At 31.0% G+C, this 25,868-nt stretch overlaps 4 protein-coding genes across 17 annotated transcripts; 1 reads left to right on the top strand and 3 right to left on the bottom strand.

Moving 5' to 3' along the window:
- Positions 1 to 4,687: 4,687 nt before the first annotated feature.
- Positions 4,688 to 5,451, bottom strand: LOC103488184 (ethylene-responsive transcription factor TINY-like). Its single transcript, NM_001319312.1, has one exon. The coding sequence runs from the start codon at positions 5,396 to 5,398 to the stop codon at positions 4,709 to 4,711; it is 690 nt and encodes a 229-aa protein (NP_001306241.1). The 5' UTR covers positions 5,399 to 5,451; the 3' UTR covers positions 4,688 to 4,708.
- An 8,837-nt stretch (positions 5,452 to 14,288) lies between these two features.
- Positions 14,289 to 18,270, bottom strand: LOC103488185 (uncharacterized). Of its 14 annotated transcripts, none has more exons than XR_001762474.2 (6): positions 17,847 to 18,250; positions 17,378 to 17,509; positions 17,220 to 17,290; positions 16,231 to 16,417; positions 15,358 to 15,576; positions 14,913 to 15,184 (listed from the first exon to the last, which is right to left on the bottom strand). XR_001762474.2 is itself a non-coding variant. In XM_017044565.2 (5 exons), the coding sequence occupies exons 1-4, from the start codon at positions 18,006 to 18,008 to the stop codon at positions 15,151 to 15,153; spliced, it is 399 nt and encodes a 132-aa protein (XP_016900054.1). In that variant the 5' UTR covers positions 18,009 to 18,246; the 3' UTR covers positions 14,708 to 14,761; positions 15,107 to 15,150. The 14 variants fall into 14 exon arrangements, 6 of the variants coding, with proteins under 6 accessions (XP_008445018.1, XP_016900056.1, XP_016900054.1 ...); XR_007819500.1 differs by having other exon boundaries at positions 15,799 to 16,417; positions 17,847 to 18,249; XR_001762475.2 differs by lacking the exons at positions 15,358 to 15,576; positions 16,231 to 16,417 and adding an exon at positions 14,613 to 14,761 and having other exon boundaries at positions 15,039 to 15,184; positions 17,215 to 17,290; positions 17,847 to 18,247.
- A 2,054-nt stretch (positions 18,271 to 20,324) lies between these two features.
- On the top strand, positions 20,325 to 25,347 carry LOC103488187 (exosome complex exonuclease RRP46 homolog). The gene is made up of 9 exons (XM_008446798.3): positions 20,325 to 20,737; positions 20,856 to 20,969; positions 21,180 to 21,280; positions 21,853 to 21,873; positions 22,210 to 22,282; positions 22,368 to 22,435; positions 22,674 to 22,806; positions 23,370 to 23,522; positions 24,604 to 25,347. The coding sequence occupies exons 1-8, from the start codon at positions 20,632 to 20,634 to the stop codon at positions 23,483 to 23,485; spliced, it is 732 nt and encodes a 243-aa protein (XP_008445020.1). The 5' UTR covers positions 20,325 to 20,631; the 3' UTR covers positions 23,486 to 23,522; positions 24,604 to 25,347.
- LOC103488186 (aquaporin TIP4-1) lies at positions 23,838 to 25,156 on the bottom strand. The gene is made up of 3 exons (XM_008446797.3): positions 24,978 to 25,156; positions 24,630 to 24,868; positions 23,838 to 24,372 (listed from the first exon to the last, which is right to left on the bottom strand). Exons 1-3 carry the CDS (start codon positions 25,102 to 25,104, stop codon positions 23,995 to 23,997), a joined length of 744 nt encoding a protein of 247 aa, XP_008445019.1. The 5' UTR covers positions 25,105 to 25,156; the 3' UTR covers positions 23,838 to 23,994.
- Positions 25,348 to 25,868: the final 521 nt, after the last annotated feature.

Genomic DNA, 25,868 nt, shown 5'->3' with positions numbered 1-25,868 from the left:
TATTAATTTATTACAATTCATCATAGATAAATGAATGATATTTTACTTATGTATGTTTATATATATATATATATATATATATATATATATATATATATATATATATATATATATATATATATATTCATTTATTTACTGGGGACAGGCGTAGGGAAATTGATTTTGACTTTAAGTTGTGATTTTTGGATGAAGAGAATATTGGGTATGGCCAACCAAATCTTGCAAAATCGTGGTTTCATTACATATCCTTTTCGTTATTCTTTTTCCTCGCATTTAATTATAGTTCTTAACTTTAGAAAAATTTAATTACATAAATTCATCTTTTTAAGTTGTTTGATTTTTGTCAGTAACAAATTAAAATTTTAGTTTGATTTTTCTTTTAAATTTGTGTGAACTTTTAAATTATAAACATAAATTCAAATGGAAATACAAACAAACGATTGAAATAAAAAGAATAACATGTAACATATTCAATTACGTGTCCTTCAATATTTAATAGATTGCTTAAATTTTAATTTTGTATTTCTTATGAATCTTTCGTCTATTTAAACTTATAAATTCGTTTGTATTTTTTTTTAATATAAATAATCTATAATCTTAAGAAACACATAATTAATTAAATATTAAAAAACTTATTAGATACTTTTTTTAAAAAAAAAAAATCTTGTTATTAATTTTTCTATACATTCTAAAAGTCGTGCATTAATTTTTTTCTTAAAAGACCCTAACTAAAGGTCTTAAAATTCAATTTAAAAAAATATAGAATTTCTACAAATGCTATTATTAGTTTGAATTTTTAAGTAACACAACAAAAAAATGTTTATAGTATAGATAAAAAATTTCACTTTAATTTAATTTGTTGGGAGAATAATAGTCGATATATACATTAGTTCAATTTGAAGACTTCGTGGTCAATCAAACTCTCGTTCGTCGGTCACTTACGTTTGAGCTAATTGACACAACTAAAATATATATTTGTTGTTTGAGTCGATACAAAATATACCCCTACTTCTAAGTTATTATAATAGTTTCGGAATCATTACAAAGATAACGAAGGTTAAAATATGTCTTGTTCAATAGCGAGACAAGAAGCAAACAAAAAAAAAATGGATAAATTACAAAACCATCTTTGTAGTTTCACTTACATTCTCAAACTTTCAATGGCAAAAATTGAATCTTCAAAGTTATATAATTATAAAAATTAAACCCTCAAACTTATCGTAAAGATAGAAATTAGACCTATGATGTTTTAACATTTCTCACCTAACGTAGACTTTTTTTATAAAAAAAGTGAGACTAAAATAATTATTACTATATTATAAGTATGACTCATCAAATTAATTCCATTTCCAAAAGAAGAAGAAAAAAATATTACACTTGTATTATTCAATTATTTGTTAGCCATATAGTTTTAAAATGTATTAGGCTTTCAAATCATGAGATTTTGCAGCTCACCCTAACCATTTATTTCTTTTAAGGGAAAGCATATTATATATTTTAATTATAATGCATGTAATATATATATAGTAAAATGTCAACCAATATGACCCATTAATTTAGATGAAATATAATTAATATTTTAGCCTTTTGTGAGACCAAAGATTGTATTAATTAGATGCTTTGGACAAATACATATTTAAAAATGGTATACGTTAAAAATATTGAGAATTATATATTTCTTTTCCTCTCTCACTTAGCCTCAACTTGGCTTAATATTAATAGCCTTAAATCAAAATTAGGTATTGTGTCACATGGCTATTTTCAAGATCTTTTCTTAACAAATATTTTGATAATTAATTATATAAAATCTTATATGTTTGAATTTGAATAATGATGTTTCAAATAAAGATAAATTATTCAAGGTTATTACCGCATCAGAGATAAATAATAAAAATATTCTAAAATCGTACCAAGTAATTACTAAGATACACAAATTATCTGATCCATATTGCATAATGATAATTAACAATGAACGATCTTATTGAATAATTTTATAACCTCAAGATCTTTATGTTAAAAGAATATAGAAATTATTTCTCGTTTTGGAAAAGGAGAATAAAAAAATGACGTAGTTTATAATTACACTATCTTAATGTATAAAACTAATGAAAACAAGCACAATTATTTCTCAAACAAATGTCACAAATTATTTTGGCAATTGGTTTCAAACATCCAAATACTAATTTAGTAATTTATTCTTATTGAAAAATATTTTATCTTTCAAAAAGTCAATCCACCTAATTCAATTCTAAGCATATGTTCATGTTAGTATTTGTATATTTTAATGTCTATGAGTTTAATATCGATTATGGAGAAGACATATCATTTTTCTTTATCATCAAATGATTGGATATAACGAAACTATAATACTAATGCATCTTCAATAATAACTATAATAAATCTCAACTTAAATGAGTAAAAATACTCGTTGATTGTTTTAAATGTTTTTTTAGACTTTATACTTATAACTTTTCAAAGATACATTAGTATCGACGTCTTAATCGATAATTAAATTTTTTTCATCGACATGGATAATTAATTAAAATCTTGATTTAATCTCACAATTTTTAAATATAAAATGAATTCTATTGAATTTGAAGTATGATTTTAAATTAAATTTAACAATTGAAATTTAAATCTAACTAAATTTAATTTTTAAGTTAAGAAAATAATTCGAAATATATTGCATTAGATTTTGATTCCAATCAAATCAAGGGAAAAGGAATTAATATGGAAGTATATTCAACACTTAATACTTTTATTTAGTTAAGCTTTATTTATTTTTATAGCATTTAAGTTATTAAACTAGAAATTGAACAATAATGAGATCCACTACAAAAGAACATGATTAAAAAGTCATGAAATTAACTTTGTTAACATTAATTAAATGATTGAAAATCAAAACTAGTTTATTAGTGGAACTAATCATCATCAATTACTTAACCCTTCTAGAAAAATAAATTGTATTTCTTTCTTTTCTCTTTTCGATTTTAATTATAAATTATAAATTATAATGTATGTCTCTAAGACAAGCCACGTGTCCTATCTTTTCTGTCCTCCAACTATCACATAATAATAATAACAATAATGAAAATATGAATTGTTTTTTCTTTTCTAAATAAATATATAAAATAAATACGATTCATTTATCTCAATTAGCATATGAATGGATTAACGACCAAAATGTAACTCTCCCGTTGTAGTTAAATTATGTTTAAAAATTTATTTAGCAAATAAATAATTTCTCTTTTTTAAATAAATAAACATATCTATTATTTTGTGTACTTTGTGGGCTTTCGTATAATATAATAAAAATATTAATTATTCATCCGTCGTATCTATATAAAAATCATAGAAATATAAAAATATTAATAAAAACATCGATACATCGAAGAAAATGTTTGAAAATCTCGATTGTTTTACGCATGTTTTTTTATATATATAAAAAAAAGTAGAAAAATCCAAAATTAGGGAGAAAACTAGAGGTGGTGAGTTATTAGAAATTGGGGTATTTGGGTTGAGTCACTCTCTTTTCATTTATTGAATGCAAACAAAGGTGAATAAAAGGATTTTAAGTATCCTCAAGTACCATTTTAGCCATATGAGGAAATTAGAATCTCTTACCATAAATCTCATTTCATTTTATTTATGTATCATTCACCATCACATATTAACTTCAAACCATAAAATTAGGGTTTAACAAGAAAACCATGCTTTAGAGTGATTTTAAATATAAAATTAATTAATGTTGTATAAAAAATTAGATAAAATATGAATGTCGTACTATTTATTATCAACGTAATTTGTATAAAATAGTTAATCGTGTTTAGAAAAGGACGACCAACTCATATAAAGGCGCGTGAGTGTTTGCATTTGCAAATTTATGTCGTTTCTTTTAACTTTTATAAGCAAGAAAGTTTCTTTGATAATAATTGTCCTTTACTATCTCTATTTAAGCGGATGTTCAAATTTTCATATTCTACTTGTTGTACTTCAAAATTTGTTAAAATTCCATTTTGATTCGTGTACTTTGAAAGTGGTTAAATTTTAGTTCATCAAATATTAATTTGTACCTAAAAAAATAGTAAACGTAGACCATACTACTAATTTAATGTTAATGAATCTCTAGAGTATAAATTTGTTAAAGATACTCCCATAGTATATACGAAAAGAATCGTATTTTAATAAAATATTAATTAAGAATACTAATTTAGTATCGAAGCTAAAATTAAACAATTTACAAACGAAAAACCTATCTCAATCCATCAATAAAGTTTAAGTAGCAATTTCAAAATTTCAATTCGTTTAGTATATATGAAAACGAACATAATTAGACTAGGAATAAACTCGAGTTCAATTATAAATATATTAATATACAAGGGAAAAAAAAAAGAAAGAAAAAGAGGAAATTGATTTCATATCATTTCAACAGTCAACACTGTACAGTTGTATGCATTGAAGAGAGAAAAATAAGGCCAAAAAGAGAAAAACAGAGTTTTTCAAGCCCTTTAAAAGAAAAAACCAAAAGGACTCAAAAGCAAAAACAAAAAACAAAAACAACATTTTGAGAAAAATTAACCTAAGTTCTTAACAACTGATGATGATGGTGATGATGATGATGATGATGATGAAGAAGAAGAAGAAGAAGAAGAAGAAGTTGATGAACAGAACAGAACAGGAAGAAAAATAAATACAAAATATTTTTTTTTCAATAATCAAACAGAAACCCTTTAAATCCATTGGAAACAAATCCCATTCCCAACTTACCACAATCTCCATCTCCATCTATATCATCATAATCCTCCTGCAAGCTCTGCACCCACGGTGGCTGGTAAAGCCAAGCCGCTGATTCCAATTCCGACTCAACAAACACAAACTCCCCACCAACACCAACTCCGCCGTCGTAACTCGTTCCCAGAGCCGGCAACTCAACAATCTCACTAAGTTCATCGGAAAAGGCAGAGGAGGAATTAGAATTAGTATTATGGTTGTTAGTATTAGCATTAGATGAAAGATTATGCATATGAGCAGCTTTAGCAGCAGCAGCTTGAACATCACGAGGAGCAAGAGAAACAGGACGAGGAAGAAGATGAACAAGATCAGGGAAATTAAGAATGGCGGAATTTCCTTTGATGCTTAGGGCAGCAACATCATGAGCTCGAGCAGCCATTTCAGGGCTGGGGAAAGTCCCTAACCAAATGCGGGATTTCTTTCTTGGTTCTCGAATTTCTGATACCCATTTCCCCCAATTTCTCATTCGAACTCCTCTGTAAACTGCGTGTTTTGAATTGGAACTGGAATTGGAATTAATTCTTTTGGGTTTTTTGTTTGAATCGGAAGAAGATGAAGAAGAGGACTCTGTTTCCGGAGAAGGGCTCTGTTCTTTACTACTACTCATTATTGGTGATTTTAGAGGAGAGAAAACAGGGGATTTTGGATTTTGGGGTTTTTGTTTGGTTTTGTTGCTTTACAATTCACACTTATAGAGAGAAAATTTGTGAGAGATTGGGTGTTCTTTTTCTTTTCATTATAAATTTCTAAAATAAATAAAATTATTAAAAGTTTCTGTTTGTATTCCAAAATGGGGTCCCCAAACATTTTAAAATAAAATATAGAAAAATAAATTAAAATATCATTTTGATCATCTAAGTTTAATCGGTTTTTGGGTACGTAACTTTAACACTAATTAATAAGTGTAGAGATTAAATTTGAGTCATTTTTCTAGAATACAACAATTAAAATTGGACATATAACTAAAAACAAAGGATTAAAATGACATCTTAATTTAAATACCGTAGATCTCTCGTAATAACTTATCCGATTAATTGTGAAATCAAAATGAGGTAAAGGTAGGATTTTGGATGTACTCATTTTTTTTCCATTCGCTCTAATAGTATATTAAAAAGAATTAATTGAAATAAAACAAAAAGAAAAAGAATAGTTTTTCACGTGGCAAAGTGCAGTTCGACAATCGGGTAGGTTTTAGAAAGATGGGTGTTTTTTTTTCTTTGAAAATATGAATGTTTACTTTCCATAATGCCGGGATATGAACATGAAATGCTTTACAACATTTTGAGGCTTCTTTGAATTCATTATTTATAGTTCTATTTTTGAAAAAAAAAAATTTGTGTATATTTTCTATTCTTAATATTTCTTTCAAAACTTTTGAAATATAAAAACAAAAATTGAGTTATATTATATTTGTTAGTTTTCCAAATTTTGATTTGGATTTTTCAAACAATATAAAAAATATAGACAACAACAAAGCATAGGAACCGATAAATAAAAATAATTTTTATAAGTTAAAAAACAAAAACAAAAAAAACCAAAAAGACAAAAATCAAATGGTCTCCATATTTATTTATTTATTTATTTTTACCTATTTCAACTGTTCATTTCTCCTATTTTTCTTCACCTTTTTTTGGTTGTCATCTCCTCTCTCTCCCCTTCCATTGCTACTCTCTAAAAGAGACATCTCCCCCTCTCTCTCCTCCTCCTCCTCCCTTCATCTTTTTCTTCTTTCTTTTAAGGCATTTATGTGCCTATATTTGGGAATACAACTTTAATCAAAGTTTTCGATCGTTGATTGAAACGACGAAGTTTCAACTTTCTATAAGATACAACATAAATATTGATAAAAACATCAATAGATAATCAAGATGAAACAAATGTATAGAAAAAAATATATATATTGATTCAAAAACAAGGATTCACCTTTTCTATAAAAATATCTTTAAATTTCTTATTAATCTAATTACTTTTCGACATGTCGATCAAAATTTAGAATTCTATCTTTAATATAAACACTCTCGTTCACTTTCTTGAGTATACGTTGGATTTAATTTTTTTTATTAAAGAAAATATGAATATTATTAGAAGGATAATAGAAGTAAAATTAAGGCTTTCAAATTGATGTGGTAGGGATACTATAGCTTTGCAAAGTAGCATTGACCAATTATTTCATTATTTTTGTTCAACATACATAATTGTCCTCATATTCATGATACCTACCAAACTACTTTTCATAATTTTTTTAATGAATTTTTTCCCTTCTTTAATAATATTTTATCATATTATTATTTTCTTTTCCATTTTTCTATATATATATATATATATATATATATATATATATATATGTATGTATGTATGTATATATATTTAAATTTTTATTATCTAGAGTTATGTATTAGGCTTATTGATAAAAGACAAGTGAACTAACTTGGCCTTCTTCAGTTTGGTCTCCTCAATTGAGGAAGGAACATATACCTAAAAGAAAAGTACTCAACTTTTCTACATTATTAGTTATTTGCTTATCAATTTCTATATATTGCTAAAATAAGTTACATTTTTACTTCCTTATATATAAAAAGTCTAGATTGTAATCTTATATAGATCATAATGTGGACAATTAAGAATTGACAAGTCTATGACTTTCTTTTTTTAAAAAGAAAAATACATAGCTCAAGCAAATGTAAAAGATATTTAATTCATAGAAAAATGATTGTAAATAATAAAATTTTTGAAAATATTTACAAAATTTCATATTCTATCAATAATGATAGATATTGTTTCTATCGGTGCATAGATATAAGTTTATCATTGATATACATAATATGAAATTTTGCTTTATTTTGATTTATTATGCTATATTTGAAAATACTCGTCATTTTTTATCAATTAAAAATAATGTTTTGCAACGTATCATGATATACCTAGATTACAATTTTTAAGATCCATTCTCATATTGTTAACTAAAATTATGTAATATTAGACAATATATATATATAATATAAAAGAATTTAGTTTAAAGCATAGTTTTATATATGTTATTTTGTTACCATGCAGTCATGCACATTACATCTTTTGAGTTTGGTATTGATGCATTTCTACTAGTATTACAGATAGGTTTCGTTTGTCACATCCCTGTCTCACATGTAATAAATAAATAAATATATATATATATATATATATATATATATATATATATATATATATATATATATATATATATATATATCAATACATGAATCTTAAAATTTGGAATTTAGATATTTGATCTTTTAATTCGAATGAAAGCATAGGCCTAACTAGTCGAATTAGTTACGGTCATATTGCTTGAGGTTTCGATATATGCTTTTTGTGGAGGTTTTGATGCTTGTTGATTATGCTTTTATCTATGTTGTAAGAATATTGTCAACAACTTTGTTCTCTATTTGAATGTGTGGAAGAAATTTGGTCGTTTTGGATTTTGGATCTAAATTCTAGGTTAAAAAACAAGAAAAAAAAATAATAACTAAAATATCTTTTTAAAAAAATTATAGAACTCCTAATGACGGTGTTGGGAAATGCTATACCATTTTGGATGACAAATGACGTGAAAGAAACTCCCCTAAGTCGTCAAAGAACCGTCAGGAGTTCAAATGAGATCCCAACGTTGGTCAAGTAAGCATCGGGAAACAGTAACTCCCAATGTCATATGGACAATAAGGAAGTTCGTATTAACTTCTGGCTGTCTATTACATGTTGGAAAAGATGATTTTCTGGGTGGAAAAATGACTTATTTCATGTGATATGATAGAATATTTAGTTTTTACCATGGATTTGAGAATTTATTCTATATCTTTTGTCTCCAGAAAAGCTGGAGGATTTATGACAACTCACATTGGACCATTTTAATTATGGATATAACTAATTAATGTCGATAGGTCGATTATGATGAGTTTGTAAATAAAGGTAAAAGTATATATCTATAGACCGTGTGTCTTTAAGCATGTGTATATATAGCTAAATATTGCATACTCTAATTTTGGCTAAAAGAAAGGATTTGATTTAGATGAAAAGAATACACAAATTTAGAGCTAATAGAGACATAGACCGACATGTATTACTACTAAATGTAGAGGAGACTTGTCATCGACTATATAAATAAAAACGAAGAAATCATTAGAATAAAGTCTAAGCAAAAATCAATATATACAAAGGGAGGCATTGAGATATAGACATTGACATGTGTTTTGAAGATCTAAATAATGGGGTATATGGTAGTAGTTGGATTCAAGACCAAAGTTTTTCAGCCTTACCAAACATTATTCATAACTCACTTTGGGTCCCCATTGATTTTATATGCATATCAATCTTTCTAATTTTTATTCATACTTTATTTTTTGTGGTGTTTTGAGTACTCAAGATGGGCAATGTGGTAGGGTGTAGTGCTAGAGAGGAAGTAGAGAGATGTCATCGTCCTCTTCGTTTTCGTCGTAACGTTGTTGTTAGTCCTCCTCACCATCTCTTCTCTCTTTTGAGAATTTTACATTATATTTGATTATTTTTCATTTCTTCAATAATAGAACAAATAAATTCTTTTCTTCTCCGTCCCCATTCCCGACCCTATTTTGAAATTTGAGAAAATGAACGAACCCTACGAACTTAAGAACGTTGTTCATATTCTCTCTCATGCCAAAAATCAAACCATAGGGACCCCTACCCTCCTCCCCTCTCTCTTACACTTAATTTAAATAATATAACTTTATAAAATTAATTAATTATCATTCACATCATAGAGAAATTAAAATTGAAAATTTGAACCTATAATTAATCAACTTATTACGTAAGAATTGAATAGGAACAGTAAATGCATTAATTTATATCTCATCGGGATGAATGTGAAGTTTAATGTTGTTTGTTGGAAATAAAAAAAATTGTACTTGCAAGAGAAGTTAGAAATGTATTAAATAAGGTGAGCTGTTTATAAGTACAAATTTAACAAAATCAAATTCTTCTAAATAACTTTTTTATATATATATTTAAATTAATTTCTTCTTCATGTACTTTTATTAGTATTTAATCAAAATCAAATGAAATAATAAGATGATTTTTTAAAAACAAAACCAAATTATATACGAGAATTTTGTGATCGATCATGTTGAAATCATTCCTCTACGTATGTTTGTACGTGTTTTTTTTATGTGGTTGTAATAGTGTGACATCTTGGGTCGACTTTGTATTGCTCTTATCATTCTAACCCACAAAAATAAAAAATACCTTTTCTTTAGCTTAATGTTATGGTCGTTTTGTAGAGCCCATTTTATTTTCAACGGTTTAAAATATATCATTGAACGTTGACACATATAAAATTTAAAATATTTATCGATATGTTGATATATTTTTATGTACAGTGCGAATTGTTACGAATAACACAAAAAAAATTGAGACTATTTACGAAATATAACAAAAAATTCAAATAAATCTTAAAGGGTTTATTGAATTTTTTTATGTTTTATAAATATTTTACTAATTTTGAAAATGTTTTTATAGGATTACAATCTATAGACTATTGAAAAAAGAATCGTAAAAAAAATTCATAATGATTTTAACCCATACATACACACACACACATATATATATATATTGCAACTCATTATTAATTGGGTCATATTGTAGGGTCCATTTTATTTTCAGTGTTTCTATATCATATTATTGAAATTTGGAACTATTAGATGTCAAGGGGAAGGGAGAATATAGAATGTAAATTCATGTGATAAATTTTTGAAAAAGTAAAAACGAAAACCAAGGAGAAAAAAAGAGTCACTCAGTACTAAAAAAACAGTAGTACATGGCAGAGGTAAGATAAAATAAAATTACAATGTCAGAGTTACATAAGATAATAAAGTTTTTTTTTCCTATTAATTCAAATAATAGAAAAAATGGAACATTACTCGTTATTAAAAAATTACGAGTCTTGTAGTTGGATTTGTGTAGAGTTGTGTTTAGAATATCTTGAACTCACTTTGATCTTGTGTCTAATAAATCTCTCGATCTTAGAAGTGTCTTGTGAATATTATGATTATTCCAAAAGTTATAATATTACTCTTTGACTTTTCATAAACGTGTTTAAATTAAAGTTGGCAGTGACTTGGAATGGAAATTGAGATCCTAATGCTGTTATATCGATCCAAATTACTGCTACATATGTTTAAAGTTTCAAAACGGACTTCTAACTCAGTGATAGTTTTGAAACATTCACAAGGTTAAACATTGAATCTTTAGATGGAATATAATTATACATTTGAAGTAGTTTTGTAGTTTAATGAACTTATTTGACATTTTTTAAAGCTTAGAAACAAAACGTACTAAACGTGGCTGTAGAAGTTCAAAGATTGAACTTGCAATTTAATCGATAAATATTCTCCTCTCATCAGTCCCAACATAGAGATAGAGATATCCAAAAGCTGCCACTAAGAAAAAAAAGGTTACTACTTTTGGAATAACAAGTACATCGACTGTAATGAGCATCAGCAACCACACACAGAATTTCTTGGAAGAATAATATTGAACTTTTTTTTTCCCCATTAGATTCCATCAAAATTCCACAATCACAAGCTCACTTCAGTTGCCCAAACAGCAACAACTCAAGCTCTCTGTTGATGAATTTGGGCAAAAAAAGATGACATATTTCCCACAATCCCATGTGAGAATGAGACCAAATTCTTGAGTTTTTAGACCAAATTGATTGTTTATTCATTGGTTATTTAAGGATTTTATGCAACTCATTTCCTTATCTCTTTTGTGTTTTTTTCTTTCGTCGTTTTGCTTTCAGAAAGCTCCCGTCATTCATTTTCTTGAGAAAGAAAACAAACTCCCCACATGTGCCTTTTTTTTCCTTTATGTTTTCAGCTTGAAGAACTTTTTTAACATTTCTCCTGTCTCAGTCTGCTAAATCATATTGACTTGCTGTTCTGAATTCGAGGTCGGAGTTTGAGTTTCTTAGAGATTTATGCAAATAAAACAGTTCCTTCCCTTCGGAGTTTGAGTTTCTTGGAGATATACACAATAAGCGAGAAAACGTTTATAATATCTATTGGATGTTGATTTGGGATAACGCGATTTCAAATCCTACCCAAGTTTTCAAATGGTATTAATATCGAGTTTGAGGGAGGGAAACAAAAGGAGTGGGATGGATGTTGATTTAGACAATGAGATCCGAAACGTATCAAATCTTTTAATGGTGCTATCTTAAGGAACATAGCCAACGGTGCTTTCTTAAGGAACATAGCCAAAGGTTCAAATCCCCACACCATGGAAATGTGAAATAGAGTGGATGTTGATTTGGAATTTAGTCCTACCCAAGTTTTCAACTTGTACTAATATCAAGTTTGAGGGGGAAAACACCAAAGAATCATGTGAATTGTGAACGGGGTGGAAGTTGACTTGGATAGTTAGATTCAAAATCTACACAAGATTTTTGTAGTGGTGCTATCTTAAGGACCATAAGTTTTCCATCAGATTGAAAGTTCAAACACCCACTATATGGGAATGTGAAAACGGGTTGGATGTTGATTTGGATAACGGGATTTCGAGTCCTATCAAAGTTTTCAAATTATATTAATATCTTGTTTCATTAAAAAAGAGAGTATACCGATTGTGGAACAGGGTAAATGTTGACTTGGATAACGAGACTCGAAGTCTGTCCAAGTATAACAGAAAAAACAGATTACAACAGTTGTGAAATGGGTTAGACCTTGAGTTGAATAAGGGGATTCGAGAGCTTTCGATCCTCTTCAAATGGTGTTCATATGAAGATTTGAGCAAGATCAATGGGGGTGGGGATGGAGTATCTAAATCAAGTTATTAAGATTCCCAGTATAACATCAACACAAATCTAGAACCGTCTCAAACAAATTTCTGGGGCAAACCACAATCAATTCCTATATGGTTAGGTACAACACACCTCCCTCTCATAGACTGCAAGATTCCTAAATTCTCCAAGTCTTGGATGTGCATTTAATAACCTAAAAGAGATTAAAGGTTTCTCCTTCTCTTTTTTTCCACACAAAGAAATACATAACACATGCAAGATATTTCATCTTTGCATTCCAGTAGTTTGAAGCCACTTGTTTTTCTTTTTTTCTTTTCCCTCAAGATCTTAAGATGCAGATGGGACTGAACTGAAGATACGCCCTCGCGTCACATGCATGGCCTCTTTTCAACAAGTTTTTTGTTTGCTTTTTCCAGCTGAATCAACTAAAAATTGAATAAATAAAATGGCTAAATAAAATCCAAGTGGGTTCTGTTTTGTAATGTTCTGTTTTTTTCTGTAAAACTAAGAAGAATGGCCATGGATCCTCCATAATCCAAGCAGTTGATGATGAATGGAAGGGAATGGAGGAAGTAAAACTCCAATGAAGGGTTTTTGTTTTGAATGCAGTAGCTTACGAGAACGTGTCGCTGTTTGTGTATTAAAGACAGACAGGTGACAAACTCCATGAAACATGTTGTCAGACATGTGTATGTGATGGTTACCTCTCGGAAAATTGGTCCCTTCTTTCGGTCAAAAAAAAAAAAAAAAAAGGAATTCCTATAGCCTTCTTCAAACAACGTACAGTTCCCATAATTTCTTTTCTATCTCCCTGAATTGACTTTCTCATTATCATTCAATCTCTGCACAGAAAAAATCTTTCAAACAAGTAACAAAAACAGAATGGATCCACATCTATGTATCTTTTACCAATGGGGTAAGACATATGTCTTCGGCTAAGAGGTCAAAGTTTTGAATCCCTCCACTCTTATAAAATGTTTAGATTTGTATAAGTGCATTTGATAATGTAGGTCAAAGTTTTGAATCCCTCCACTCTTATAAAATGTTTAGATTTGTATAGGTGCGTTTGATAATGTATCTCTATGTATTTTTTCCCAAAAAGAACTTATCCACCAGGTTATCAAACATGCAGTTGACTAAGAGGTCAGAGCTTGGAATTCCCTTCACTCCTACTTGTTGTTAAACTCAAGATCCTGCAGCTGGATAAGCCTTTTGAATCGAGGTCTGCATCAGTCAGGACTGTGGTAGTTGGTTACTGCAAACTGAAATCCGTCTCATCTCGCTCTATGTAATCGTTTAAAATGGATAAATACGGATTGAGTCCTTCAAAGTGGTTTTAACATGCACCTCTGCAGTTTGTGAGAGACATTTGAAACTGTTTTAAAACAATGGGCGGATAATACAGGTGTGGTTTTCCATTTTTCCACTGTTGAAATGAAGCAGATGGGAATATAAATCTCTCTATCCTGTTGGTTTTCTTTTCCCATGATGAATTGTTGTGAAGGAAATGGAATAATGACTTGATAAGTGAGGAAGAAATATGGACAAGCCATGCTGTTTTGTTTGTTTTTCAAGGCTGAGAAGCAGATTAAGCTTGAATATCAAATGGGCCCACTTATTGATTAAGGTGTCATACTCCACTGGAGGAAATACTGTAGAATCTATCAGAATGGAAACGGAGGGAAATTAAGCATTATATGAAAAGGATTTGAACCATAAACTTGTCTCTCCTTAAATTATTGTTCATACACAGGTTGTTGAGCATAAAAGAATGTCCTGGTAAATACTGTTGGGTTATGATCATCTCTGTAGTTTTCAGTTAAACTCTAAAGAAATTTAATCAAGTAATTCACTGTAAAGTATGCTAATAAAGAAAAGAAAAGAAAAGAAAAAGGTCGTCGGCGTGCTTTTTCCTACATTTTTCTTCTTTTGGGGCTTAAAATGAAGTCGTCGTCATCGTCACTATCGTTCATGATCTTTTTCTTTGCTTTTATATCACCATTCTTGGATGGCGGTTGTGGCCTCTGGGAACTCTCTGGTCTGCTCAGGGGTTTTGCTGATGCTGATTTAATCGGAGTCCCCGTTCTCTGTTCCTTTTGTCTTCTCAGTTTCTTCTCATATGCCTTTTTAGCCTTTTCGGGAGATAACATGCCATGCTCCATCATCCTAGAAATTTAGACAGGTTATCCCTTCTGGCTTCTCAATAAAGAGTAATGCAAGGTTTTACACAAACCATAAAAAAAATTGTCAAAAAAGAGATGCATTCCTCAACCTAAGACAATACGGGGGGCCAGCAATCTCATTTTAACAGAACAAATCGAGCGAAAAAGACAACGGGATGATTTGAATATTTGAGCTGAGATAACAAGGGGCTAGCAATCTCATGTTAACAATGAATATATCAATAAACATGATGGCATGCTTTCAAAAGCACAATCAGGACCTCAGGTCAAGGTAGTTTTCACAATACAAGAAATATTGGATATTTTTCATCAGGGGACGTTTGAGTACCACCGGAAGGCACGATCTATGGAAAAGTGCATCAGCAGTTCATATTAACAGATCTGAAGACTTGATCCTTTAAGTATCCTACAATGATTTACCAACATTATATTAAACTTATAAAACAATTCTGATCGAGTATCTAATTAAGCAACTTTTACTATAAAACAAAAATTTATATGCATATCGAATTCTTGAAATGACAGGGACAAGAGAGAGAAAGAGAAAGGAATTGGCTAGAAGTGCTCAAAAACTTAAACCGTATTCCTGCTTCATCCATGCTCCATCTGCAGCCGAGCCTTTAACATTTAGTGTACATTGTGATCGCTTTAACTTTTTGGGAGATTATAACAGCAGGCACAAGAAAACTCCATGTTTGATCTCTATCTAGTTAAGTCTTGCTATATCAACCTACAAGATTCTTCTGGAATTCGGGAAACTTGCTTCAACTTGAAGTGGTTGAATATCTATTTGGTGCCCTGTGAATATTACAAAAGAACTTGATGATTGTAGTTTTCTCCATAGAAATGGAAAACGATTGTTACTGCCTTTTATTTTATTTTACTAGAATTTTGACCGCCCTAATTCTGTCTTAGAGACGTAAAGCCATTGATTGAATTCCACTAATGCAGACCTTCATGTTTATATTTCATGAATCAACAGAACTTTGCTCTGATGTTAACTATTATAGAACTAATTACCTCTTGCTACCGAAGGTCTTATGTCCTGTCTTATATATTATAAATTCGGAAATCTTCTTCAAGTGAGTGGGTAGCTGTGATTTCAAATTCAAAAAGAAAAATCTTGTTCTTAACCCTCCTTAGTACAACCTCGATTTTAATGTTAAAGCTCCTTATTCCTTAATATCAACCAGTAATCCATCAGGAGACTCCAATTTTTGGTGCATCGTTCCGAAAAGCTAACAAATCACACCAGACCCTCTGCCAGTGAAAGAATTTTCATTAAACAAATGACTCACTCCATGATATGTAACATAACGGTCCTAAAACAAGATAATTTGCCTTCGAACTGCAATCTTCCTGCTGGTGGAAAAAAGATACTCTTCCACTTAATCATGGTTCCTTGAGTTCATTACAGCCAATCCCCAATATATTCATTAATTATTGTGATACCTGTGGAATTCGTTCCTTCCCGATTACTCCATGGAGGGACTTCACCCGCCCAAATGCTAGCTCATAGAGTGCTCAAAGGTTTTCATTAAATAAGTTCTTCACTTGGAGGGCTTGAATCCAAGAGCTTCGTAGAGAAACTTCCTCAAACATCCTTAACCCCTCACTGCCAAGACCACCCCTTGAGGAGCTTATATGACAACATGATTGCAACAAAAAATATACAACTTTAACTTCAAAAACAAACCCGTGCTATTAGTTCAATACGCTCTCTACAACTCAGTTGTATACGTAAACAATTCATGTGCACACTTTATAAGATATCCATAAACTTAAGTTACAAAATGAACAAATTCAGACAGTAAAAGAAATTAGAATCAGATGCAAGCTATTATATTCAATTCTGACACTTAAGCAAAGAAACAATAGTTCCTAGTAGAAGACATCTGCATGAGTTGGATTTGTTCTCACATAAAAAACTAGCCACTTGTTCAATCTATCATTCCTAGCATTAATGCTCGAATAAGACATGAAAAGTTTGAGTCTGAACCTAATGGTTCATCTTGTATGAGTAACCAAAATATTGAGCTGTCACATGAAAATTGGAATGACCCAAACACAAAGGAACCACTTCACAGAACTTATCTGCCCCTAAAAGGCAGTCTCCTGCATATGACATCGGTAGCATTTTGTAACCTATAATTCAAATTTAGAACCTATAGTAGTAAGTAGTAGATTAAGTGGAAGATAAAAATCATCCAGCTTCACTAATACCATCAGGAATTGGTCTACCTATGGGAAACTCGCGCAGATTATCATCGGTCAAGGGGTCATGTACGAAACAAGATAAAAAAAAAACATATGAAGTCCAAAGCAACCTCAGTTCCATATTCCTAATAATGAAGTTCCCAAAGGATTTTTTTTCTCGAAACATTCTCAAAGGATTAAATAGACAGTGAATGCTGAAAAGAATATCAGAAAACAAACCGCACCAAAACTCTGCCATTTCACTTGCTGGTATTTGTTTCGACAAGGACTCGTAGAAGATCCGAAGCGGCTCTCTCTGTTCACAACATACAAAAGAGCAAGAATGATGAGTTCATCAATCATATAAACTACACAAACTACCAAGTAGGAGGAAAGCACAAACCTCTTCAGGTGGATCATATTTCTGACCAGGCAAATTAAAGATTTTCTTTTCTCTCACTTTAGCAGTAGCAGTAGTAGTTGTTGTAGTCTTTGTTGTCGTCTTTGAAGAACTCGAAATTGTCTTTGATTTTACCTTCCAAATAGAAAAACAATTCAACCCAAATTAACAAATCAGCAATCAGAGCATGGAAGGACTTCACGGTCACAATCACAAACAATTCAAAGCCACCAAGAACAACAACAGTCCAATCAGGAGAATCCAAATTTCAATAAAACCCCAATCAAATACGAACTTGGAACATCAGAAGTAACTGAAAGAACCCTCATAATGACCCCAATAATCCGTTACTCTTTACCAATTTCAGATGGCTTTCAAAACATCAAAACAATTCAGACAAAAACAAGAAAACCCCAATTCGCGGCAGCTAAATCTGAATCGAAAATAAACCTCAAAATTTACAAATGGGTACCTCAGATTTGGTGACAAGAGAGACGGATTTGTGCTTGGAAGAGGGAATTGAGTTCTTGATGGAGCTGTCAATCTTCTTCTTATGATCAGATGATTCAAGCTTTAACCTGGAGCCGCCATCAGGTTTGAGCTTCGAAAGAGTGGACTTGGGGTCTGAAACCATAATGGGTTTTTCTTTTTCTGTTTATTAATTTAGAGGATTTATCAGAAGAATCAATCTTCTTCTTCTTCCTCTCGTCTTCCTTTCTTCCTACACAGAAGGTAATCTAATCTCTATTCTTCGAATTGCTTGTGAATAGGATAACAATAATAATAGAAAATAAAAATAAAAATAACGGTAGAAGAAACCGAAAACGAAAAGCATCAATCAATATTTCGCTAATTAAAAATGGTTTTTCTCGTTTTTTAACTGCAATTTAGCAGACGATGAGCACAAATCACTTTTTTTTCTTCGGACTTGGGGAGTCTGATTAGAGGATGTAAAAAGACTGTTCTGACCTCGTGATAAAGCAACGCCTAGCATTTACTTTTCGTTACGGCGTCAACTAACTTTTTTTTTTCTCTCAGGATACGAGGAAGCTTGTCTGAAAATATAACGGAAAACTGCCAGCACTAACTTTCACGTTACAGGTGGCTGCCACGTGGCAGCGTCCTCTCTTTTTTATGTTCATCGCTTGTGTTCTCTTACTCGTATTTATTAACTTTCATTTTCTTCCTTTAGTTTCGTAAACTATATATTATATATACATATATTTGAGAGATTATTTTAATGAGAAAATTTCTGTAAAAACGTATTTGCAAATAGACAAAACATTATAGTATAATATGATGGACCATGATAAATCAAACATATAGTACTATTTGTATCTCCTATCATGGTATATACAAATAATAGTTTACTTTGATATGTTGTGATCTATTACGATAGACTGTGATATTTTATTATATTTTATAAACATTTTGATTCGTTTTTTTATATTTGAAAGTAAACTTATATATTATAACCAAACTATATGTTGTATTATGTCGTATTGAATTAATTTTGACTAAAAGTTTTGAAGGAGGGTCAGTTTAATGGTAAATTGTTTGGTCTTTTACCTTAGAAGTTTGATCTTCAATAAAAAAAAATGATAAAATTAGATTTAGCTCTAATATTATTTTTCTCCAAATAAATGATAGATTTTATACCAAATCTCTAGAGAATAAGATGATATTAGTTATGTTGAGCTATTAAGGGTATGTTTGGATTGCTTTTTAAAATGTTTAAATTTGAAAAAAAACAATTTAAAAAAGTGAACTATTCGATAACTTTTCAAAATGAAAAACATTCAAAATCAACTTTTTGAGAAAATAGATTTTTAAACAGAAGTATGTATATTGAAATTTATAAAAAAAATATAGCCAAATATGTAAATGTTTAAATTTTAAATTCATTTTAAATAGAGTGTTTATAAGAAAATGTATTTTTAAAAAAACATTTTTTCCTAGATAATTCAAACATAAGATTCTGCACTAAGCATTTAATTAAGAAAAAAACTATATCCGATTTGATTTTGATTATAAACTTATTAGATTCTTAATTAGTTTAAATATCGCTTAATTTTGGTTATTATCAGTTTATAAGTATTTTATCTCAATTTTTTATAATGGCTTTCATTTTTTATAACCAAATATTTCATTATAATTTTAAAGATTTGGAGGAAGAAAATTGTCTCAAACTATCCCAACCTATTTAAGACTTTCATGAGTTGGTCCTTAAATCTCATTAATTTTATAAACACTCTCAACTTTTAAAGCTTTTCATTAGTTTATTAAGCACTTCCACCCTTTAGTCCTTGAAATGAAAGACTATCAAACAATTTTAACATTAAGAAAAGGATTTGTTTGAGGTGATATTTTCATCTAAGCATTTTCTTTGTTTATAAAAAGTGTTCTCACATTATTTGTTTGTTACATGCTAATTTTTTCAATGATACAAAATTACCATAACATATTATGATAAAACAACGTGAACTGATAATTTAACATAAAATTAGTTGGGGCAGTTGTCACCACCTATTACTTAGAGGGTGGTGGTTGTCACCACCCGTTACGCTAATAAAAGTTAGATGATTTGTGGAAGTGTTTTAGTAAATTTAAGTATCGTATAAATTATGAATAAATTAATCCTTAAATACTATTTTTTTCGACTTAAAAGTTGATATTTAATGTTTTTATAGTGTAGCAGTTGAGAAGAAAAATTTAAATTTAAGTTTTTCTAAAATTTAGAGGAATATTAAGGACGATGATTATAATTTTTATATGAAAAATAGTTAAAAATAGTAAAAAATGAATCTATTTATAAAATATAATAAAATTTGAAAAGTTGGATGAAATTTAGTTTTAATATTGTGGTATTTTTGAAAATGCTTTTAAGATATTTTTGTTCTTAATTTTTAATCCAGACTTAAATTACTCATGTAGCGTAATGTTCGTTTTTCTTTTTCAACTAGACCTAATTAATGAAGTGAGAAGACAGTTTTACCCTTGTCTCTTCTTCTCCTTCTCCGATTATCCACAGACTCGGCGGCAGCGCCCCCTAAATCTCTCCGTCTCTCTAGTTTCTCTTCTCCGCCGTCTCTCTATCTCCCTCTAGTATTTCGTTTCTTCTCTCTTTCACCCGCTCTTTACATAACTTCAGCGGCTTCCTCGCTCCATCGCCAAGAAACTTAAACCCGACTGAGTTTGAATTCATCTCAACTTCTTCTTTTCCTTTATAATCTTTCGAGACCACCGGAAAAAAGGCCATGGAGATAGACAGAGATGATGGTCGTACTCCTAACCAGTTGAGACCACTTGCTTGTTCTTGCAACGTTCTTAATCGTGCTCATGGCTCCGCCAGTTGGTCCCAAGGTCTCTCCATCTTCCAGCAACTTTTCTTACTTCTTGCTTTATTAGTTTATGAGCTGGTTTAATTTTGGGAAGTTATGTTATTTTCACTGAGTGAGTTTGTTTATCTTGGACTTTGTAGGTGATACGAAGGTTCTTGCTGCAGTCTATGGACCTAAAGCGGGAACGAAGAAGAATGAAAATCCTGAGAAGGCTTCAATTGAGGTTATATGGAAACCCAAGACAGGGCAAATTGGTAAGCTTCTTTTCTTTCTCCATCTCTGATTCATATGATAAAATTTCCATCCCCTGAGCTTACTTCTTAATGGCATTGATAATCGAGTTCTCTTTGTATGCAGTTTACTATTTTGTGTTACAGTTGTATTGAAAAGAGGTGGCGATATTCTTTGATTGTTCTTGATCCATTTCCTATTTGTTTTTCATTTCACATTTTATGATGTGTTAGGAAAACTGGAAAGGGAGTGTGAGATGATATTAAAGCGGACATTGCAGAGTATTTGCATATTAACTACTAATCCCAATACCACCACATCTATTATTGTTCAGGTGAGTCTTACCTTTTTCCCGTTTTTGATGCCAAATGCATTTGATTTCGTGATATGCTACATGTTCTCATCTTCTTTTGTTCCTGTTCTAAAAACTCTAGTGCTTGTTCCATGGTTATTTTTTAAAGCGCCTTTTAACATACATCCAATAGGCAGATCAAAATGTTGTGGATGTTAATCATTTTAACAACATATTCCAACCCAAGTTTTATGATTTTTGCTATACTACTCCTGACATGGGCATTTACATAGCGCCAGGGCATGTTGATCATTTTATCTTTCATCTGAAACTTCAAACAAATTAGGAAATAATTAGCCGCAGCATGCTCTTCTGTTATTGAGTCTATGTTTATGGAAAGTGGAAATGTTCTTAAACCTTTAAGAAGACCTAATTTTAAAATTGTACGCTGATGGAAATTGGTCCAACATTTGTTCCTTCCCACATTATATTATCATAAAAAATGTTTTGGACTGACAACTTTGGAATACATTACATTTAACGCCTTTTCATTACTTACGCTACAGACTAGTTTCTTATCTCAAATACATTGATGTTTCCCCCCATAATTGCAGGTTATTCATGATGATGGAGCTGTATCCCTTGTAATTTTATACCTTTTTTTTGTAGATTACTGAAGATAATGTTAGGAGAAAACATAAGTATGTTACTTACGACACATGTAATTCATTTCATTATGATTCTATTCTGTCCAAATCCTCGCACTTACATCAGGGTTGCTGAACCTACCATACTATATAAGAAATGGTTCATATTAATATAACCATGGGAATGTACTGTTCGGCCAAGGAAAAGGGATGGACTAGAGCTTACTTACCAATATATTACACACATTTTTCTTATAAATTTGGAATGCTTTGCACCCTTCTTAAAACATCTTCAAGAACTTCTTTGACAGATTTCTTGAATAGCTTCTTCCTTGTGCTATTAATGCATCATGTGCTGCCCTTGTAGATGCTGGAATTCCTTTAAAGCATCTTGCTGGTAATTAAGTTTTATGGTTTTATTATATATGTCTTCACCTGATAAAGGAAAGGTTGGCACTGACTGCTCTGCTCTGCATATACAGTTGCGATTTCCTGTTGTTTGTCTGAGAATGGATATGTTATTTTGGATCCAACCAAGATAGAGGAGGAGGTCAGTAATTCGCTTTTGTTTAATAAATAATACCGTCTGTGGCAGTACTTGTCCAATTTTACTGTTTACACTTTTATGCATGATAGAAAAGCATAGAAATAGTATACTGGTCTTAGCAGGGCTTAGGTAAGTAGTTCTGGATTATTAAATTTATCAAAGAAACTGGGGAAGAGTGAAAATGGTTGAATTTAATTACTAAGCAAGTGAGTTTTGAAGAAAAATGAATTTGAAATTGCAGAAAATGAAGGCATCTGTGCATTTGGTCTTCCCAAACACGCCTGTCTCAGTAGTTCCCGAAGGATCTACACAAGGTGTAGGTGAACCACTGGAGCATGGAATGATCACATCTGTAACTCAGGGTGCAATGTCAGGTATTTTGTGCACAAAACATAGCTATTTTCCTCTCTTCGTAATTGAAAACTTACATGTCTGTTCTGAGTTTAATAGATTTTTCATTTTAGAATTTCTGTGACTCAACAAGCTTAAACTGAATATTCATTTCTATATCATATCATGTCAATAATCACATGCTATTATAGTAAGATTAAGCATATCACTATGGTTAAAGTGCTCTATACTATATGCTCGAGTCACCAACACATTTGGACAAATTACTTTTCCTATTTTCTTTGATTCTAGATATATTTTCACTCTCGACACTGTAGCACATTCCTTAAACGGACATAATAGAGTATTAATTCTCTATGGTTACGGCACACTACTCTCATCATGCCATGTTTTTCTTTGTAACGTTGTGTTGTGTTTGAAAATGGATTGGGATCTTGTTATAGCATCAAAGGTCAAAACTAGTACAGTTATTCTCCTCTTATTACAGTTATTATCCTCTGATTGCTTATGGAAGCTGAAAAAATGTGAATGTTGGATGGAAAAATAAGAGTTGCGATCTAAGTTTGTTGTTGTTTAATGTTTATAGTGGATGATTATATTCACTGCCTGGAACGGGGGCGTGCTGCTACTACAAAAATGTCTGCTTTTCTGAGGAGAAGTTTGCAGCCCCAACTCTCAATGGATTCCTCAAAAGCTGGTTGATTGGATTCAAGTTCTACAACAAAATCAGGCTGGGAAGGTACCGTTTATTGTATGATTTATGTTTTTGCAACACCAAATCCATGCTAGTTGAGTCTTTCATGGCTTTCTGTATGCCAGAGCTGTAACAGAGCATCGTTCAAAGTGGATTTGGTTGGTGCATTGTACGTTTATAAACATGCTCTTTAGCATTTAGAAATTGTGGAATGGTTTGTGTAAGCATGCTCCTTTTTTAGCATGTTTAAAATGGTTGGCATTTTCATAGGCAGAAGAAAACACTAGGAAATCATTGTAAACATGCTTTTAAGCATTTTACAATGAATTCCAATGGAACAAACTCTCTAAGACTTTCCCCTCGCTCATAAACTATTAACAAACTTTTTATTAGTTAAGAACAAAATTACACTTAACAACCCACCCCCACTCTTCCACTACATCCAACCAAAAGTTCTAATTCATAAACACAAACTGCATCAGCTGAAGCTTAAACTTAACAGACTTAAAAATGAAATCTAATAGCCATCTTCCTCCCTAGGTAGAGGGACATGAGATCTTTGAATGAGGAAGTTTTCATAGATGAATCCAGCAAGCCCACCACCAATAAGAGGCCCAACCCAGTAAACCCAATGGTCAGTCCAGTCTCCAGCCACCAAAGCAGGCCCAAATGATCTTGCTGGGTTCATTGAAGCTCCTGAAAAAGCTCCACCAGCCAAGATGTTGGCCCCCACCACAAACCCAGTCAGCAATGGACCCAGCCCATCAAGAGCCCCCTTTTTTGGGTCAACAATTGTACCATACACAGTGAAAAGCAAGGAGAATGTCAGAATAATCTCCCATATCACTCCCTGAAGATACCCAACCCCACTTGCTAACGTATGAATTGGAGTGACCTGCAAAAGCAAACAGAAAAAAATACATTGAAGGGAAACATTTTACTCCAAACTATATTGTTCGTTCAACCATAAAATGTGGTTGCTTCACACTAACCCCTTTAGATGTAGATTGAAAAATCTGTATGCTCTCTAGTAACGCTAATGTAAATTTAAGGATTTCTCACATGCATCCAACCCTGAAAAACTGCTAGCTATTGTGGGGCTTTCTGTGAATAATGGCTTCTATAGTTTGATAGAGAAAAGAATATACTCACCAAGCCTCCGGTGAGGTACGTTAACAAGAAGCTGGCAGCTGAAGCTGCTAGCAACTGAACAATCCAATATAGAGCGGATCGAACGACTGTGATGTGGCCACCGAAAAGTAGACCAAGAGTAACAGCAGGGTTGAGGTGGCCACCAGAAATGTGGCCAGTAGAGATCATCACAGCCACAACAAAGGCATGAGCAACTGCAACGGCGAATAAACCGACAAGTGCGTTTGCCAATAACGCATCTAAATCACGTAGAAAGAAAAGCAATAAATATGTCAATCCCAATATACAATCTAGCTGTATCAAGAATAAAGAGGAAAAAAGAAAAACTAGATCAGCAGAGAAACTTACTGGCAGCCATGGCTGATCCGACACCAGCAAAGACGAAAAGGAAAGTGACAATGAACTCGACGATGAGGGCTCGGATGCAATCGGGCTGGTAGGCCTCGCCGATGCTTCCAATTGCAATTTTGGCCATTGGTTCTGGCGAGTTCAAGGACTGAACTACAAGAAACTTGGAAAGGAGTTTGGTTGGCAATTTTCTGAATAAAACTAAGTGCGGTTTTATAAGCAATTCATCATGTGGGCAAATGGTAAGTATGATGACATATTATTGTGCCACGTAAGTAAATTACATTTGTGTTCGTTGACTTGAACTATATTTACGGGTTGTGCCATCCAATTATTGAAGCAAATAAAGGGGAAAGAAATGGCCTTTGAATTTTTGAGCTACTATATTGAATGACATTGCAATTATTTTCTTAAAAATTAAATACTTAAATAAACGCTAAAATTTGGTAGTCATGATTTGTATCGTAGATGTGAGTCAATACTATACTTTTAGATGTTCAAATTTAGTTTTACTTCCTAGTTATTGTTGATTTTTTAAAGGCTTTTTATTATCTAATTATTCTTATTTTAACAATAAATTTTTAAAATGCATTTATCTCGTAGTAGGCTAAATTGAATTTATTAGAAATATGTTGACTGACTAAAGAGAAATTATCGTAAATAGTCAAAATTTTAAACTATTTACAATATATAGAAAAAAACCTTAAATGAGCTACAATAAATTTAATGGTTTTGTTGTAGTTTATAAATAGTTTCAAGTTTAAAAAAAAATACATCAGATTTAGTTGTAAATGATAGTTGACCAAATAAATAACTAAAATTCCTTAAAGAGTATAAGAATGAATCACCATTACTCACGAATTATTGAACTGCACATGATGTTGGACTTTA

The sequence above is a fragment of the Cucumis melo genome, chromosome 3 (assembly GCF_025177605.1).
Source record: "Cucumis melo cultivar AY chromosome 3, USDA_Cmelo_AY_1.0, whole genome shotgun sequence".
In the NCBI taxonomy this organism is placed as follows: domain Eukaryota; kingdom Viridiplantae; phylum Streptophyta; class Magnoliopsida; order Cucurbitales; family Cucurbitaceae; genus Cucumis; species Cucumis melo.
This window is presented reverse-complemented; position numbering and strand designations above follow the sequence as displayed.